Source organism: Sinocyclocheilus grahami, unplaced genomic scaffold (assembly GCF_001515645.1).
Source record: "Sinocyclocheilus grahami isolate Dianchi unplaced genomic scaffold, SAMN03320097.WGS_v1.1 scaffold236.1, whole genome shotgun sequence".
In the NCBI taxonomy this organism is placed as follows: domain Eukaryota; kingdom Metazoa; phylum Chordata; class Actinopteri; order Cypriniformes; family Cyprinidae; genus Sinocyclocheilus; species Sinocyclocheilus grahami.
The window spans coordinates 644,177-665,034 of NW_015505415.1; the positions used below are offsets into that span (position 1 = coordinate 644,177).

Below are 20,858 nucleotides of genomic sequence, written 5' to 3' on the forward strand. Positions count from 1 at the left end.
ATATATATATTAATTTTTTTCGTCAATTTTTTTTGTTAAATAAAATTGTTTTGCATTTTTGGAGCCTATGGTGTGCCAACTTTTGTTTGTTTTTTATTGTTTTCTTAGTCGAGCACCCATTTTTTAGCATTTTTTTGCCGTTGATGTGCATGCTTTGGTTCCGTCTTTGCTTATTTTTAATTTGTTAAATTTAATTTTAATATGATTTATCATTTATGGAATCATGTACAATCAAATGTCGAGTGTAACTTTTAAAGGGTTTATTTTGTGATAATTTAGTGTACATTATCTGCTCATTTCATGACAACTTACCAGATATAGAGTATATGTATTTATTCATTTATATACATTTTAATAATACTTATAATTAACAGTAGTTTTGGGTTATATTCAATATTCACAATGATTTTATTGTGAAAAAAACGAAACATGAATTTCACAGTTACTTTCATGCGCTTTTTATTAAGTTATTACATTAGAAGTAGTTTTGCAATTAGACTTGTTCAATTCGCTTCCGTAAATCAGTTCAAACTGTTTGCTTCAAAGAATCGATTCAAAACTCTGATTTAAAAATTAAATCTCAGATATGTGCATGAAATGCATGGCATTTCTCGTATATGAATTACGATATTCATATTTTACCTTATAGATTTAACATTTTGAATTAATTAGCTGAAGTGACCCACAAATTGTTGGATACCTGTTTCTATCAACACAACGAGATAAAGTACTCATTAAATATTTCAAAACAACTCCAAACACAAAACTAGATGTTGAATTATAGATGATTATTATAGATGCTTAATTTTAATCAACAATTCTGTCTACACTTAAGCGCCCATGAAGAACTGCAATGTGACGCAAAATCAGTTGTCGAATACCTTAGTATATCATACATAGGCATATCATACTAATTTATTTTCTCAGAACTTATTTACAAACATAATATGTATGAATTAATTACACTGAATTTTATGAATTACATATGAAGTGTTACACCAAAGCTCTTGATGGCATAGGGTTATATAGGTAACGAAAGCTAAAAATAAAATTGAAACCATTAAAAAATTATTTGTGACTTGAAATGAAAACAAAATTATCTGAATTAAATAAAATATATATAAAACAATATTTCACCTACTTTCAGCAAGTTGTTTAATTATTTTAATTTAGTTCAAATAAAATAAAAGTTAAAATGTAATTTATTTTTTAAATAAAAAATGAAAAATATATAAAAAATAATAATTTTGTTGTGTTTTTTTTCCATTTTGAGTTAGTTTGTATATTTGTCTATACAGTTTTTTATTTTAACTTTTTATTTAAAATGTAATTTTTCATTTTAAATAAAAAGTTAAAATAAAAATGAATAAAAACTGTATAGACAAATATAAGAAACTAACTAAAAATGACAATAACAACAAAATTACTAAAACATTAATTCTTTCATTTCTATTTGTTAATGTTACTTTTTTTTAAACAATTTATTTAAAATAAAAATTGTAAAATTAAAACTGATTTAAACTATTAATAAAAACCATAAGAGTATCTCAAAGATGTTAAAATAACACTGATAAAGACTGTCTTAAATGACACTTAAATGATGGAAGTTAAAACATGTTCTCAAAACTATAAGACTCAAAAACAGAGCATGATGTGCTGTGCTTCTTTGTGAGGAACTGATGTAGTAAACTAGTTAGTTATGTCCTCGTTCTGCTTAGTTTCTCCCAGTTGAGCAGCAGGTCCAAAAGCACCATTTCAGCTCATATGGACTCTAATGTCACGCTTTGCAGTTAAATAAGCCTCAAAAAGGGTGCCGAGGCACTCGTAGAGGACGGTGGGGTCTCACCTGCTGATTTAGGGGTGAATTTGTCCCTGTTTGCAGCACAAACGGCCAGCAGCCGATACCCCAGATCCATGTCAAAACCCTGCTGACCTGCGACACGACTCGCCACCTGACACACAGACACACAAATAATATTCAAACACCACTGAAATCTCAGCATTCATGCATGCATACATGCTTTGTCATAGTTACATTTCACTGAGTGGTTGTGGTTTTGGGGTTTCTGGGAATAAAATCTCTGCAAACCCTCGTCAGGTCGGCCCACGTTAAACAGCACCACACCCTGAGGCCTGAAGCACAGACGTTCATATCTGCGTCTTAATTACAGTTTAACACACATCATGTGTGTCTAAAGCGCCTAATTAAACATCTGAGCGAGGTTTGGTTTAGCCCTCATTCCACATTCTCCTTAAATGCAGCTCAGGTCTGCACGCGAGAGCAAGGAGTTTCTGCTCTTTCTCTGCTGTAGAAACGTAAAATACAACTGAACTGAACAGAATAAATGAAAGCAGAAAAGTAGAATTAAACAGATTACAATATAACAGAGCAGAACCATTTTTTAAAAATTAATAGAAAAAAATTGTAGCACAGAGAGCAGAATAAAATTAAATGAATAGAATAAATGTGATGCAGAATAGAAGAGAAAAAATAATAAATTAAAGCACAATAGTAGACAGCAGAACAGAATGAGATAAAATACAATAAATTAAAGCACAATAGAACAGAAGAGTAGAATTCAAAAACAAATTCGAGCAGAACAGAAGAGAAGAGAATAAAATGGTATAGATTAAAGCACAATATGTATAGAATAAATTAGAACAGAATCAATACAAGCACAATGGAATAGAAGAGTACAATAGAAATGATTTCAATAAAAAAAAAAGAATACACTGAAGTAGAATAAAAGAAAAAAAATTGTATAGATTAAAGCACAATAGAACAGAGCAGAACAGAATAAAAAAATAATAAAATGAATAAAATTTTAATATAGTATAATAAACCTGTAAAAATATAATATAATATAGAATATGTGAGTGGAAACAGATGGCAATATTTAAGGTAATTATTTGAGTCGGTGCGGCCGATTGTTCTCATTACTAACAGCAGATGAATGCTGACTGCTGATTGGTTAAGGGACTGAAACGGATTGATTTGACCTCACCGTTAGGCATCCCATCAGGCTTTGCTCAAAGGGCCGCTGAAACGCTCGTGGATCTCCACACCAGTCCAACAGCTCTGTCGCCGCCGTCTGGAAGTTTGCTGGATTCTGCAGGTGCTGAGAAAAGAAAATCACACGCAAACATAAACATAAAGTTCATATGATGAACCACTTCATTTATACTCTCATGACGTATTTAGTTTATGTGAGTTTATGGATTTGAGGTTTGAATGTGTGAAAGGCCCTAACGAAAAGGCCCTAATCTACAATCAGTCTAATAGTTGTGTGAAGTGTTCAGGTGTCCTGTAGGGGGCGTCACAGCTTATAAATCCATTAAAACATTCAGGAGACAGTGGCAACATTATTTAACTGGAGACTGGTTGTCTCGGGTCTGTAGAGATGTTTCTCTCACCTGTTTGATGCAGTGGAGGCGGTCGCTGGTTTGCTGGATGTGTCTGTCCATAGACGGGAGAGAATTCATCCTGCAGGAGCGTCTCTGACCCTATCGCCTGGCCATCCAACACTCAGACCCTATAAAACACACAGCATTTAGACACACTGCCAGATTCAGTGATCGGATGCACCATTTTCACCTGCTGGACCATAAAACAGAAATTGCTTAGACACACAGAAATCAGAAGATCACAGAGACACTTTTCATGCCAGACAGGAAGAAAGCACCTAGCAACCAACTAGGTCAGCCTAAGCGACCACCTCACAACAACCACAATTTCTTGAAATATTTGTATAAAAAATAGTGATGCACTGAAAAGATTTTTTACTGAAACACCGAAACCAAAACAAAAGATTTCATTTAGACAAAAACCCAAATTGAAAACAAATATTTTTTAATAATCAATTCATTAATTAGATGTATTTACTAATCAACACTCAAATAAAAACTGAGTGGTATACAAACATTTAAATTGCATATAACAACATTTAAACGGTGGGCGTAATAAAAACTTGTTTACATGACAGATTTATTCACACATACATTAAACAATGAAGACAACAGGTCAAGCAAAATCAGTAATTATAGTTAACTAAAATTACAGCCATAAAAATTGTTACTTGAAATAAACGGGAAATTTAATTTTATATATATATATAAACCTTACTTATTTAATTTAATTTTTTATTATTATTCTAATTTAAATTTCATTTAACTTGAAGTAATAACATAACTAAAATTAAATAAATAAAAACTATATAGACATTCAAAAAATCAGAAAATTATAAAAATGACAAAAACACAAAACAGCATTACTAAAATTAAAGTGAAATAAAAAAATATCTAATGCAAAGTATCAACAATAACTACAATAGTGTATCAATCATTAAAATAAATGTAAAAATATAATAAATATGTAATATATTAATAACAGTATTTAGCAAAATGTTCCTCTCTAGAGATGTAATTTCTCCTGTTGTACTTTAGTTTGCATGTTATCTTAATATAAATAAAGAAGTACATAAATGCATAAATAAATGTGTGTTTGTTTGAGCAGGAAGCATTTCTGCTGATCTGAAATCAGGTCAGAATATGAGAGCCAATTCCATAATCACATGATATTACAGCAGGGCGTCCCGTTTACATCATCCGTCTCAGACGCTGAGTGATATTTATAGTGTAAATGAACAGTATATGTGCCACTGCAGACAGCCAGACTGGAGCATCCCAGAATGCACCAGCAGGAGTTTGGCAAACATGCGGGATCAGACTGCGGGCTGCAGCACACACACACACTAAAACATCCCTGGAATAGACTAAAGGATGATGGGAAACATGTCGAGAAGCAGAGGGAGTGTTTCCTGCTGTTCAGTGAACGTCAGTAACTCTCCACAATCACACGACTCTCGTTAGTTTGTATTACATCACTGCGTAACAAGATGACACGTCAGACGGGACGCACACTAAAGCTCCAGACGTCTGAGTGAACACACATGCGGGATTAAAGGTCACATATTATATATCTTTCTGGAGTTTTATTTTAGGTTTTGATGACCTTAAGAATATATATTTGTGGTATATGTACCAAAAACCATCAAAATTTTTACAGCTCCTTTCTCAGAAGCTGTGCTTTGAACAGGTCGATTTTGGCCTGTCTAATTAATATTCATGAGCCTCTCTTCTGATTTGCCTGTTGTTTTCTGAGTGACGCACGGCCAGGCCAACCACAGGTAACTAGGGTCATGTCTGCTGTAGCCTGCTATGGCAAATAGAAAAATCAAAACACCTGTAAATAGAAACACCTGTAATGATGGCCACTGCTGAGGGAAATGTTTTCCGGCCTTACATGTTTGAGCCGGACTCAGACCCCGAATAGGCGACGACAGGCGACAACCAACCACCTCGTCAAATGCACTTACAACAGGATGTTTCAGAATGGTAATACATTTTTTTTTTCAAAAACCGAATGCAGTAATCTACGTAACTATTGCTTTCCTACTGATACAACACGTCAGCATCAAGTTAGCAACACGTTAGCATCATGTTAGCGTTGCATAACCATTTACATATATAATTTCAGATTATGCTGGCTCCATAATGTAACATAAAATGTGTGAGAAGTTTACTTACGGGTTGCGGACATTACATATTGCCTGTTATATGTTTGCCACATAATTTTGTTTATGTGGCAAAATTTCACTTGATCGCGATGCCGGCTCAACATCGTGAAGTCTATCAGCCATCGGCGATGGACGATGGCATCGTCTATCTGCCCAACCCTAGTTCGGAAGCCTGTGCAATGATGTAGTTTCCTGACATCCATCGACTGATCAGCGTTTTCTTGACATGTTTCCGTGTTGTTGTTGCTCAGCAATGGCATGGGCGCGCTGTTGTCTGGGCGTTTGGCAAAAGGAGGGTGGGACGATGAGCAGTGCTCGGGGTGGTGACTGAAGGCGGTGACTGTGTAGTTCTGACGCCACCTTTTTAAGGAAGTCACAATGGCTTGTGAAAAGGCACAACTACTTTATGCAGGCTGCATTTGTCTGTGGATTTTGAAACTTATATGGTAGTTACATAGCCTTCAGATATCAGTTATAATGAAAAAAGCCAGGAAATTTCCGTTTTGACAATATGGGACCAAAACAAAAGATTTCATTTAGACAAAAACCCAAATTGAAAACAAATATTTTTTAATAATCAATTCATTAATTAGATGTATTTACTAATCAACACTCAAATAAAAACTGAGTGGTATACAAACATTTAAATTGCATATAACAACATTTAAACGGTGGGCGTAATAAAAACTTGTTTACATGACAGATTTATTCACACATACATTAAACAATGAAGACAACAGGTCAAGCAAAATCAGTAATTATAGTTAACTAAAATTACAGCCATAAAAATTGTTACTTGAAATAAACGGGAAATTTAATTTTATATATATATATAAACCTTACTTATTTAATTTAATTTTTTATTATTATTCTAATTTAAATTTCATTTAACTTGAAGTAATAACATAACTAAAATTAAATAAATAAAAACTATATAGACATTCAAAAAATCAGAAAATTATAAAAATGACAAAAACACAAAACAGCATTACTAAAATTAAAGTGAAATAAAAAAATATCTAATGCAAAGTATCAACAATAACTACAATAGTGTATCAATCATTAAAATAAATGTAAAAATATAATAAATATGTAATATATTAATAACAGTATTTAGCAAAATGTTCCTCTCTAGAGATGTAATTTCTCCTGTTGTACTTTAGTTTGCATGTTATCTTAATATAAATAAAGAAGTACATAAATGCATAAATAAATGTGTGTTTGTTTGAGCAGGAAGCATTTCTGCTGATCTGAAATCAGGTCAGAATATGAGAGCCAATTCCATAATCACATGATATTACAGCAGGGCGTCCCGTTTACATCATCCGTCTCAGACGCTGAGTGATATTTATAGTGTAAATGAACAGTATATGTGCCACTGCAGACAGCCAGACTGGAGCATCCCAGAATGCACCAGCAGGAGTTTGGCAAACATGCGGGATCAGACTGCGGGCTGCAGCACACACACACACTAAAACATCCCTGGAATAGACTAAAGGATGATGGGAAACATGTCGAGAAGCAGAGGGAGTGTTTCCTGCTGTTCAGTGAACGTCAGTAACTCTCCACAATCACACGACTCTCGTTAGTTTGTATTACATCACTGCGTAACAAGATGACACGTCAGACGGGACGCACACTAAAGCTCCAGACGTCTGAGTGAACACACATGCGGGATTAAAGGTCACATATTATATATCTTTCTGGAGTTTTATTTTAGGTTTTGATGACCTTAAGAATATATATTTGTGGTATATGTACCAAAAACCATCAAAATTTTTACAGCTCCTTTCTCAGAAGCTGTGCTTTGAACAGGTCGATTTTGGCCTGTCTAATTAATATTCATGAGCCTCTCTTCTGATTTGCCTGTTGTTTTCTGAGTGACGCACGGCCAGGCCAACCACAGGTAACTAGGGTCATGTCTGCTGTAGCCTGCTATGGCAAATAGAAAAATCAAAACACCTGTAAATAGAAACACCTGTAATGATGGCCACTGCTGAGGGAAATGTTTTCCGGCCTTACATGTTTGAGCCGGACTCAGACCCCGAATAGGCGACGACAGGCGACAACCAACCACCTCGTCAAATGCACTTACAACAGGATGTTTCAGAATGGTAATACATTTTTTTTTTCAAAAACCGAATGCAGTAATCTACGTAACTATTGCTTTCCTACTGATACAACACGTCAGCATCAAGTTAGCAACACGTTAGCATCATGTTAGCGTTGCATAACCATTTACATATATAATTTCAGATTATGCTGGCTCCATAATGTAACATAAAATGTGTGAGAAGTTTACTTACGGGTTGCGGACATTACATATTGCCTGTTATATGTTTGCCACATAATTTTGTTTATGTGGCAAAATTTCACTTGATCGCGATGCCGGCTCAACATCGTGAAGTCTATCAGCCATCGGCGATGGACGATGGCATCGTCTATCTGCCCAACCCTAGTTCGGAAGCCTGTGCAATGATGTAGTTTCCTGACATCCATCGACTGATCAGCGTTTTCTTGACATGTTTCCGTGTTGTTGTTGCTCAGCAATGGCATGGGCGCGCTGTTGTCTGGGCGTTTGGCAAAAGGAGGGTGGGACGATGAGCAGTGCTCGGGGTGGTGACTGAAGGCGGTGACTGTGTAGTTCTGACGCCACCTTTTTAAGGAAGTCACAATGGCTTGTGAAAAGGCACAACTACTTTATGCAGGCTGCATTTGTCTGTGGATTTTGAAACTTATATGGTAGTTACATAGCCTTCAGATATCAGTTATAATGAAAAAAGCCAGGAAATTTCCGTTTTGACAATATGGGACGTTTACAATCATCACATTCAACCAGAAAGAGTCACTGACAGTAAAACATGAAACTAAAAAACACGGCTAAAAATATAAAGATGACAAATAGAGATAACAAATAAACCTCTGTATATGGATTTCTGCAGAACTAAAAAATACATACAGAATGATTATCATATTCATATTCCATTATACTAATGATTAGCATATCCTTATACTTTCATACTAAATTATTAATATATTCATACACCATCATACTGGACGATTATCATATTCATACACCATCACACTGGACGATTATCATATTCATACACCATCGCACTGGACGATTATCATATTCATACACCATCGCACTGGACGATTATCATATTCATACACCATCACACTGGACGATTATCATATTCATACACCATCACCCTGGACGATTATCATATTCATACACCATCGCACTGGACGATTATCATATTCATACACCATCACCCTGGACGATTATCATATTCATACACCATCGCACTGGACGATTATCATATTCATACACCATCGCACTGGACGATTATCATATTCATACACCATCACACTGGCGATTTATGTGATAAATACTTAATGATTTCCATATTCATATACCATGGGAAGGCACCCATATCTAATAAACTATGGCATTACCAAGGTTGTCCCGTCCCGTTCACTCACGTTTTTGTGAGGCTGAATGTGTCTGTGAATCACACTACCGTCGCAGCAGTGTTTAGTAAGTGTGCTCTGACATACTCATTCAGTAGTGTGTCTGAAAGCACTCATAACTGAACGTTGTCCTCTGTGGCACTGATTCAGATCAGCCTCCGGAAATGAGGCCTTTCCTGTCAGAGGAAGAGAGAGAGTTTTACAGGCTCAGACAGGAACTGGTGCACAGGGAGGAACACGGACATCTGAACCCTCAACTGCTGTGTGTTCGGCTGCTGGCTGCACAGGAAGACCATGACATTAACACGGCCCGCTCATCTTACATCGACTAATGTTTTTGTGCTTTCACTTTTTTGGGAACGTAACAGAGAAAACCATCTTTAAGATCATATTTCAGATCTTTTATTTTCTCTCTCCTGCGGTTGGATGTGATGATGTCTTGACAATGCAAATAATTTGGCGGACGAGATAAAAATGCACTGCTTATTAGGTCTATATTCTGACATAATTCCAAGGTTTCTGCAGGCTTTATGGTCAGTTTAAGGCTTTTTAAGACCAAATAAAGGAAATGTAAGGAATAAATGGAATGGAACACAATACGTCAATATGGTCTCTAAAAGTAAATGTCTTGTAAAGTCTGAAAATACAACTTCCAATAAATCTCCATTACTTTTTAATTCATATTACAAAAAATAGCCCTGCTTCCAACAACTAGAATACAGAAATAACGTTTACTGTGCCTTCTGATGCTCTTCTTTAGTATTTTTGTCTTGTTTTCCAGTGCAAATATCTTAAGATCACTTACTTGAGAAGCAAAATGACATAAGATAAGAAGTCTTGTTTTCTGAGAAATTGATCTAAATGAAGTGAGCTTATGATGAAAACATGAAAAAATATCAGTCAAAAATCAACTAAATTCAAAGGGAGATCCAGTTTGATAGATATTTGTTCTTGTTTTAAGCATAAACTGACTCTCAGAAAATAAGACTTCATATGTTCATTTTGCATCAGCATGCAAATGTACAGTATCTTGATTCAAGGATGTTTAGATTGCCTATTTGTATTGGAAAATAAGTCAAAAATACTGAGGAAGATATTATTATAATATATTTTTTTGCAGTGCATGCAACATTTAATGCCATGACTTTGGGAATTTAAGACCTTCTGCTTTGATTTAAGACCTTTAGTCTTAATTTGTGGAAAGGCAAATGAATTATTACTTTGAAGACCCGCAGAAAGCCTGTATTTCAGAGTGAAACAGGATATTCAACAAATGTAGGTCAGCAATTTATTTTCTCCATGGAAAAATGTCAAAACAAGAGAGCTGAAAATGGAAAGTTGAACAAATTACTACAGTTCGATTTTTTTCTTTACAAGACCAGGAATAGTTCATTCTGATTTCATGCTGACGTTAATATAAACAACTTCATAACGCAGAGATAAAGACGGTTGTCACTTCTGCTCACAATAGTCAGTGTTCACATGCTCAACAATACGGCTCTGTTCTGAGCGCCTCTCTCACACACACACACACACACACACACACACACACACACACACACACACACACACACACACACACACACACACACACACACAGTCTATTATACATCACCAGAGTCATGTGTCAACACACAAACAAACACACACATCCATGTGTTGCAATATATGCGCATGACTCAGTTGCATTTGATGTTTATAGATTTTCCGGATTTTTTACATTGTTATAAAACTAAAAACTACAGCTGATAGATGGTTTTACATTGTTTAGTAATACTTCACATCATTTTCTGAAGTGGGTGTTTCTATGCTAGTTAGTCTCAAATCACTCAGGTGAACAACCAGACTTTGATAACAAATGAGTCTTACGAGTTTTACGTTTGCACCATCGTGAAGTATTTGGAACAAACATGTTCTGACTTCTATTCGGCTAAAACAAAGGTGTGTTTACACCTTTATAGTGTTTTCTCATGCAGACTTTGAGAACTAAATGCCTTCTCTGAGAAAACATCATTTTTAGGGCGATCTAACCCAAGACGGCTGAATTTCTATCTGCGTATGTATTTCAAATCCATTTAGTTATTTATCTGGCAAGCAGTCATGAAACTGTCTTTTGCAGATTGTCTTGATCACAAAATAAACCTTTTCAGGGCGAAACTCCTGATTGTAAATGATGCCGTAAATAATATTTAAATCTAAATATGTAAACTTATATATTTAAATATGTATATATTTATAGTTACTTAATTATATTAAAATGATTTAGACTTTAAAAAGCATATAATTACATTTTAAATTTAAATATAAATATTTACATATTTATATATAAATACATTTATTAAACTATTAAATCTCTGCTAACTGCATAAATGTTTAATATATTTATTTATATTTAAATGTTAATAATTATACACACACATATATAAACATTTAAAAATATACATATATATAAACTATCTAAATTGTTTTTTTTTCTATTTATCTATCTATGCCTAATTAGAAAAATATTTATTTATTTATTCATTTATTTAATCTGACCCAAGACGGCTGAATTTTTACCTGCGTATGTTCTGCGTCCACAGGACCGAACAGGAAGATGCTACGAAACCATCAGTTGCTCATCTGACCTGAAAGAAAACACAAGTAATTAGTTACAGCCGCAATGCACTTTTTTAGTTACACTGGCTACATGCACTTTATTTAGACGCTATTTGCTTAGATGTGTCTGTAGTCCATTGGCTTTGTATTGTACTCAGTATTATGAAGTTTAATCAAGTTTTGAATTCAGTGAAATTAAATTGGAATTCAGTGCATATTCATGCTATATTACGGGGTTGACTTCTCCATAAAGAGACATGTAATGATGTAAATTGAATATGGTCCAAATGACGCATCTGAGTCGGGAGCCTAAGTAGGCAGCACACTAGGTTTCATAACAAAAGCAAAATCATCATTATGAAACATTACAGTAAGTGATTTATTAATCTGAACAGTGAGCCATTAACGGACAGAGAAAAGAAGCAGATGGAGCAGATCAGTTCTTACACGTCCAAACAAACACCCCGTCCATCAGATGAAAATCAGGGCTGAATTCATCTGGGCGAGAGTGATTTTCCAGCAGGAGACGCTGGATGTGAGCCGGTGTCTGGCTGTTATTTTGCGTGTGCGGCAGCGTTTAAGGACAGCCGTTCTCTGTGGTCGGACCCTCTGCTCACCCTCACACATCACTGCTGATTTATTCAGATCCCTCACTCTGAGTCTCTGACTAACGCTCGGATGTGAGCCACATCTCAGACTGCAACAACCCGTCGTGAAATAAGTAGATCATGTGCAGTCAGATGGGTTTTCAGGGTGATGCATGACTCTTGATTGTACATGATTTCGTAAAAAATAATATATATTTTTAATGTTATATATGTAAATATGAATATTTATATTTTATATTTAAATATATTTACATGATGATGATAATAATATATATGTATTATATAAACTGTTTATTTCTATTTATTTATCTATCTATAACATAATTACTGTAATTATATATATATATATTCTATTTAAATAAAAAAATGTATTTAAATGTATTTAATGTAAATCTAAATATTTAAACATTTATTTATAAATAAATATTATATTGAAAATTTTTGCTAAATGCATAAATATATTAATATATTTATTTACAAGTAAATATGTAAATATTTGTACATACATGTATTATATAAATATATAAAAGTAAATCTAAATATTTAAACATTTATTTATAAATAAATATTATATTGAAAATTTTTGCTAAATGCATAAATATATTAATATATTTATTTACAAGTAAATATGTAAATATTTGTACATACATGTATTATATAAATATATAAAAAATTCATATATAAATATATAAAAAAAATATGTATATTTTAATATATACATATATATATACACATATATATATATATATATATAGATATACATATATATATATAAATTCAAGTATAGAAATCGTTTATTTTTACATATTTATCTGTATACACTCTATATAATATATATTTATTAATATACATAGTAATTATATATTATATACAATAATATTTGTATATATTTTATAATTATATTATTATTTAATATTTATATTTAAATGAAAACGAATACACTTAAATGTATTTAATTTAAATATAAATATTTAATATAAAATGTATATGAAACATTTCTGCTAAATGCATAAACGTTCAACATATTATATATACTATATATATATATATATATATATGAATAAGAAATTTATTTATCTAACTATGTATAGAATTAGCTGCACACATGCACAAATGTGCCTCTTTGTTGAGCGCCGCTCTCACACACACACACACACACACACACACACACACACACACACACACACACACACACACACACACACACACACACACACACAGTCTATTATACATCACCAGAGTCATGTGTCAACACACAAACAAACACACACATCCATGTGTTGCAATATATGCGCATGACTCAGTTGCATTTGATGTTTATAGATTTTCCGGATTTTTTACATTGTTATAAAACTAAAAACTACAGCTGATAGATGGTTTTACATTGTTTAGTAATACTTCACATCATTTTCTGAAGTGGGTGTTTCTATGCTAGTTAGTCTCAAATCACTCAGGTGAACAACCAGACTTTGATAACAAATGAGTCTTACGAGTTTTACGTTTGCACCATCGTGAAGTATTTGGAACAAACATGTTCTGACTTCTATTCGGCTAAAACAAAGGTGTGTTTACACCTTTATAGTGTTTTCTCATGCAGACTTTGAGAACTAAATGCCTTCTCTGAGAAAACATCATTTTTAGGGCGATCTAACCCAAGACGGCTGAATTTCTATCTGCGTATGTATTTCAAATCCATTTAGTTATTTATCTGGCAAGCAGTCATGAAACTGTCTTTTGCAGATTGTCTTGATCACAAAATAAACCTTTTCAGGGCGAAACTCCTGATTGTAAATGATGCCGTAAATAATATTTAAATCTAAATATGTAAACTTATATATTTAAATATGTATATATTTATAGTTACTTAATTATATTAAAATGATTTAGACTTTAAAAAGCATATAATTACATTTTAAATTTAAATATAAATATTTACATATTTATATATAAATACATTTATTAAACTATTAAATCTCTGCTAACTGCATAAATGTTTAATATATTTATTTATATTTAAATGTTAATAATTATACACACACATATATAAACATTTAAAAATATACATATATATAAACTATCTAAATTGTTTTTTTTTCTATTTATCTATCTATGCCTAATTAGAAAAATATTTATTTATTTATTCATTTATTTAATCTGACCCAAGACGGCTGAATTTTTACCTGCGTATGTTCTGCGTCCACAGGACCGAACAGGAAGATGCTACGAAACCATCAGTTGCTCATCTGACCTGAAAGAAAACACAAGTAATTAGTTACAGCCGCAATGCACTTTTTTAGTTACACTGGCTACATGCACTTTATTTAGACACTATTTGCTTAGATGTGTCTGTAGTCCATTGGCTTTGTATTGTACTCAGTATTGTGAAGTTTAATCAAGTTTTGAATTCAGTGAAATTAAATTGGAATTCAGTGCATATTCATGCTATATTACGGGGTTGACTTCTCCATAAAGAGACATGTAATGATGTAAATTGAATATGGTCCAAATGACGCATCTGAGTCGGGAGCCTAAGTAGGCAGCACACTAGGTTTCATAACAAAAGCAAAATCATCATTATGAAACATTACAGTAAGTGATTTATTAATCTGAACAGTGAGCCATTAACGGACAGAGAAAAGAAGCAGATGGAGCAGATCAGTTCTTACACGTCCAAACAAACACCCCGTCCATCAGATGAAAATCAGGGCTGAATTCATCTGGGCGAGAGTGATTTTCCAGCAGGAGACGCTGGATGTGAGCCGGTGTCTGGCTGTTATTTTGCGTGTGCGGCAGCGTTTAAGGACAGCCGTTCTCTGTGGTCGGACCCTCTGCTCACCCTCACACATCACTGCTGATTTATTCAGATCCCTCACTCTGAGTCTCTGACTAACGCTCGGATGTGAGCCACATCTCAGACTGCAACAACCCGTCGTGAAATAAGTAGATCATGTGCAGTCAGATGGGTTTTCAGGGTGATGCATGACTCTTGATTGTACATGATTTCGTAAAAAATAATATATATTTTTAATGTTATATATGTAAATATGAATATTTATATTTTATATTTAAATATATTTACATGATGATGATAATAATATTATATAATTATATAAACTGTTTATTTCTATTTATTTATCTATCTATAACATAATTACTGTAATTATATATATATATAAAATAAAAAATGTATTTAAATGTATTTAATGTAAATCTAAATATTTAAACATTTATTTATAAATAAATATTATATTGAAAATTTTTGCTAAATGCATAAATATATTAATATATTTATTTACAAGTAAATATGTAAATATTTGTACATACATGTATTATATAAATATATAAAAAATTCATATATAAATATATAAAAAAAATATGTATATTTTAATATATACATATATATATACACATATATATATATATATATATAGATATACATATATATATATAAATTCAAGTATAGAAATCGTTTATTTTTACATATTTATCTGTATACACTCTATATAATATATATTTATTAATATACATAGTAATTATATATTATATACAATAATATTTGTATATATTTTATAATTATATTATTATTTAATATTTATATTTAAATGAAAACGAATACACTTAAATGTATTTAATTTAAATATAAATATTTAATATAAAATGTATATGAAACATTTCTGCTAAATGCATAAACGTTCAACATATTATATATACTATATATATATATATATATATATGAATAAGAAATTTATTTATCTAACTATGTATAGAATTAGCTGCACACACACACACACACACCCTTAAATGTCAAAGTTTATGTGCCAAAATGCACACAACTGTAGAGACAATCCACAGTGCAAAACATCATAACATCACTTTTAGTCTGGAAGGACAAATGACTTCATTGTAAGCTTGTTGTGTCACTGCTGGTTACACAGCGTAACGGGCATCCCATATGAAAGAGCTGCCGAAGCGTTTCTGTTCCTACAGGGAGAGAGTTTGTATCTGGGACTGTCACAGCTTACAGCTCTGAATTTACAACACCTCCTCTAGCTATCATTCCCACATCTATCCCTCCCAACAGACCTAAAGAGAGCCGCGCGCGCGTGTGTGTGTGCGTGTGGAGGTGATGCATTAGAGCGTAATGGGAAGGTAAAGTCTCTCTCTTTCTCTCTCTGATTCCAGATCTCTCTGATACCTCCAGCCATTCATCACACACTCCTCTGAGCCTGAAGCAAGAAAGAGGGAGGAAAAAAAAATCAATGCAGTCAGAACTGCAAACAGGCCATAAAAACACAGAGAGGAAGGTACGAGCTGCAGTGCAATTGATTTCTTTAAGTAGAATAACACCTTAAACACACACTCACACTCACTAACACCCACACACACTCACTAATTATAGTTATTTTTACATTTTTAATAATATAATAAAGCAGTGTCCTGCAGTGAGGCAAGTCATTCTAATTCTAAAACTAATTTAACATTGTTTGGAATTCTCATATAATCACTATACTTGTACTTTTATAATAATTGATACACTTTCTATCAATTATAAACATACTAATATAAATCATAATAATCATATATATTATATATATATATATATATATATAATTGATATATATATATATATATATATATATATATATATATATATATATATATATAAATGTTCAAATTCAAACTATTTTAAAATAGTATAGATTAAAATAGAAAATAGTAAACTAAATAAAATAAAATAAAATAATAATATAATATAATATACACAATTTGCAATTACATTTTTGATTATATTAAAGGAATAAATAACCAGAGTTTCACTGGTGGTCTCGTTTGGGTTTTGGAACATTCGTTGTAAGATGAGTCAGAACATTCGTCGGACATTGCATTATATAAACAGATAATTGGATAAAGCTGATGAGTGGGTTAGCCACAACGGAAGCCAGTACAATTCCACAGCCAATACACACTAATGAGCAATTACAATACTTAATAATGCACCAAATCTACAATATCACCAACATTTAGGTGCGTCACTGCATTCACAAACAACAGCAGCACAGCGGTGGCGACTTCTGTCTGTGCAAACACTCCCGTTTTCTGTAAAAATCCACTTTCTTTCTCACTTTCTAGTATAAATGAGATAAGGCCGAGAATTACAACATCTGGCAGCGTTAGCTTCCTCAGACGCACGCGCATGAGCACGGCAGCCACACGCCTCGTATCTTCCAGAGCATCTCAGCGGCCCACAGCAGGGAAGAAGAGCTTTGCATTTTCTGGCAGAAGCATCTGTTCCTAGAGCTGGACGCCTGGAGCCAGACCATCAGCGGATCATCAGACCAGAGAAGCACTTTTAAAGCGGTTTCAACACAGACCGAGTAAACACAGTCATGTTCTTGACCATTTTTACTCTTACAATCAAACATGCCATGTTTAAATGACTAAATATGACTTATATTTTCATGTTTATCTGTGTGAAAGAACAAAGCAAGTCATTTTTGCAGTTCAGTTTCATTAAATGACAATCTGAAATCTTATATATTTATGTGTGTGTGTGTGTGTGTGTGTGTGTGTGTTATTTATGCTTGCAACAAGTTATGTAGAAAACATTCTATACATAATTATATATTTCAATTTACATATATACATTCAAACAATAACATTTATATTTTATCTTTTGCATTTTTGCTTCAAGTAAATATATACATACATTATTGTTATTTATGCTTCCAACAAATTACATTTAAAAATATCTATATATAATCATTTACATTATTTATTTATTTTAAATTATTATTATTTTATAATTTAATAAAATAATAATAATTATTATATATTATTTATTATATATAAAAATGTACAGAAAACTTTAACAAACACACACAAATAATATTCATATTTAAATTTATATTTTATGTTTTACAATTTTGCTTCTCAAGTCAATGTATCTTTATGGAAGTTATATTTCTCAGCAGGATTCATGGGAAATAGTGAAGAAATCTCTCTAAACTCTAAACTAAGCTTCACTCATATTCACAGGCATTTGTATTTCATCAGCTTTAAACAAACCTGTTGTGCTGCTCCAGAGAGTTTAGAGCAGAACGCAAATGTAGAGATAAATCCATCATAATATCAGAAACGTCCAGATGCATGTCATCTAATTACTGTCCTGTCAGTGTCAAAGAGGGCTGAGCAATATCTCACAGCCATAATGCATTGCCAATACAAAAAATACCAATAAAAACATCTCATAAAATCAAAATATATGATGCAGTAAAAGGCAAAACACAGTAAAAAATGCATAATTTGTTTGGCTCAAGTTCTCAGATTCAGAGACAACAGATAAAAAACCACTGCAAATTCAATCAAATAAACGCTGAAGCCATTTTTCGGTTTTTAAATGAAAAATGAAAGCAAAATGGTTCAGTTTAAGAGGTAGTTCAGTAGCTTCAGCAGCTTTCAGAGAAACAACATCATTAACGCGTAACGTCTACAATCAGATCACATTACAATGAGCCTGTGTGTGTGTGTGTGTATGTATATATATATATATATATATATATATAGATATATATATATTTTTTTTGTTATGGTGACCTATAAGGGACCCTAAACTGACTTAATTTGGCTGTATTCATATCTAACCAGATATTCTTCCATTTAAGCATCTGATTTGTTGATCTCACATACTGATAAACTACTGAAATATTCCTGACTCAGCCTGATCCAGATACAAACTGATTCCTGCTCCACTAGAGAGAAAACTAACCCTGGCCAAAGCGCTAAATGCAAGTAAAGAGTCACATCTGTTGCATAAACACAGAACTGAACTGTAACCAGCTATTATACGACGACTTCAAACGCAGCTCATCCAATCAGAACTATCTCCATTATACATCAGTATTATAACACAGCTTCAGCTACGTGGCTGATTTTAATCACAACAATAAAGCGTCTTGAATCGTGAATCATAAGAGAGATCAGTGTGAACAATCACAGGATGCCTTTGTGGTCTTGATCTCATAAGCGACTAACTTTCATCCTCCTCCCATTTCTTTCTCCTCCCATCGCTTCATTCCCTCACTTTATGAGCTTTGGCACCTCAACCATTGATCGCTGAGAGACGAATACAGCTCCACCCTTACAGAAACACACAGAGAAACAGATCTCTGGCTGTTTATTCTGTTACTCTCCACTGCGTTTTGTCAGACGATCATCTCTCAGGATGAAGGAAAGTAATAGCAGTGATCTACTGGTGTTCAGCGCACTGGAACGCTTCCATTTCATTGTGTTGGAGACGCAGTGTCAGGGGTCTGCAGACACTCAGGATTTGTGATGGAAGATCACAGACGTGAAGATCAAACGTGTACAGACACAGCCGGACCCTCACACACATCTAACGACCCGCAAACGCCCTCAAAACATCTCAGATCACAATATATTACACTGCAAAGCTCATCGTGAAACCCAAAGTCTCCTTTAGCTTGCAGATCCTTCTATACTATCACGCACTTTCTTGTGTGTAGTCCATATATATGTGAATTTTTCCCGTTCGTTGTAGTACTAGTATTTATTTATTACCCCTGACTAATTTACACATACTAGTCAAATGTTTGGAATACTTAAGAAAAAAGTTTCTTCTGCTCACCAAGGCTGCATTTATTTGATCAAAAATACAGTAAAAATTGTGAAATATTATTACGATTAAAACATTTTTTTTAATGTGAATATATTGTAAAATGTAATTTATTTCTATGATGCAAAGCTGAATTTTCATCAATTTTCAGTGTCACATGATCCTCCAGAAATCATTCTAATGCGCTATCAAATTTTAACACACACACACACACACACACACACACACACACACATTCATTCTCATACACACACACACACACACACACCTGCTTTTACTTTAAACCCACAAAAACACATTTATGACTTTAAAAGTTTCCTTAAAGTGTTTTAAATAGTGCACTTTAAATAGTGCGTTACTAACTAACTATTATGGTATTGACGAATGCAGCAACAAATGTTGACAAAATAAACAAAGCACTTATTTGTGTAAATAAAAGCAGGATATTAAAATGAGCACTAATGTAAAGCGCGAGCGCAAACATTAAACGAATGCATTACAGTATGCAGGATTTTATGAATGAAATAAATGCATATGAGTGTAGCCATGTGTAGAATCTCCCGAGGCAAGCAGAATGAATCGTCTGAATCATCCAAACATCAATCAATGATCTCGCTTGAATCCCGCAGGATGGAGACGAACTCTTCCACTATCCACAACCCAGAACAGAACCATCCCGAAGCAGCTGAAAAGGCTCTTACCGGTTAAATCCCGCCGGAGGAGGAGTGCTATTATCCGCGGCGCTGCTGAAGTATGGTGCGCTCTCTCATGATCTCCCAGCTCCAGTGTCACATTACATCCAGCTCATTCTGTTTCCACAGACACAGCGCGGGCGGGTGGAAAACACGACAAGGATTCAAACGATCCCGGATTCTGGCGGAAAACATATATACGTGTGTGTGTGTGTGTGTGTGCGTTTGTGTGTGTGTGCGTGCGTGCGTGCGTGTGCGTGTGTGTGTGTGTGTGTGT

General features: G+C 33.4%; 1 protein-coding gene across 1 annotated transcript in view; it reads right to left on the bottom strand.

The window, feature by feature from the left end:
- Nucleotides 1-20,693, bottom strand: part of LOC107597765 (zinc finger MIZ domain-containing protein 1-like) — a 41,847-nt gene extending 21,154 nt beyond the window's left edge. Inside the window, exons 1-4 of the mRNA XM_016288946.1 lie at nucleotides 20,591-20,693; nucleotides 3,415-3,533; nucleotides 3,006-3,119; nucleotides 1,847-1,952 (exon numbers count right to left, since the gene is read on the bottom strand). Of these exons, the coding sequence (XP_016144432.1) occupies nucleotides 1,847-1,952; nucleotides 3,006-3,119; nucleotides 3,415-3,483 (289 nt within the window). The 5' untranslated portion in view covers nucleotides 3,484-3,533; nucleotides 20,591-20,693. The remainder of the gene's footprint in view (nucleotides 1-1,846; nucleotides 1,953-3,005; nucleotides 3,120-3,414; nucleotides 3,534-20,590) is intronic.
- Nucleotides 20,694-20,858: the final 165 nt, after the last annotated feature.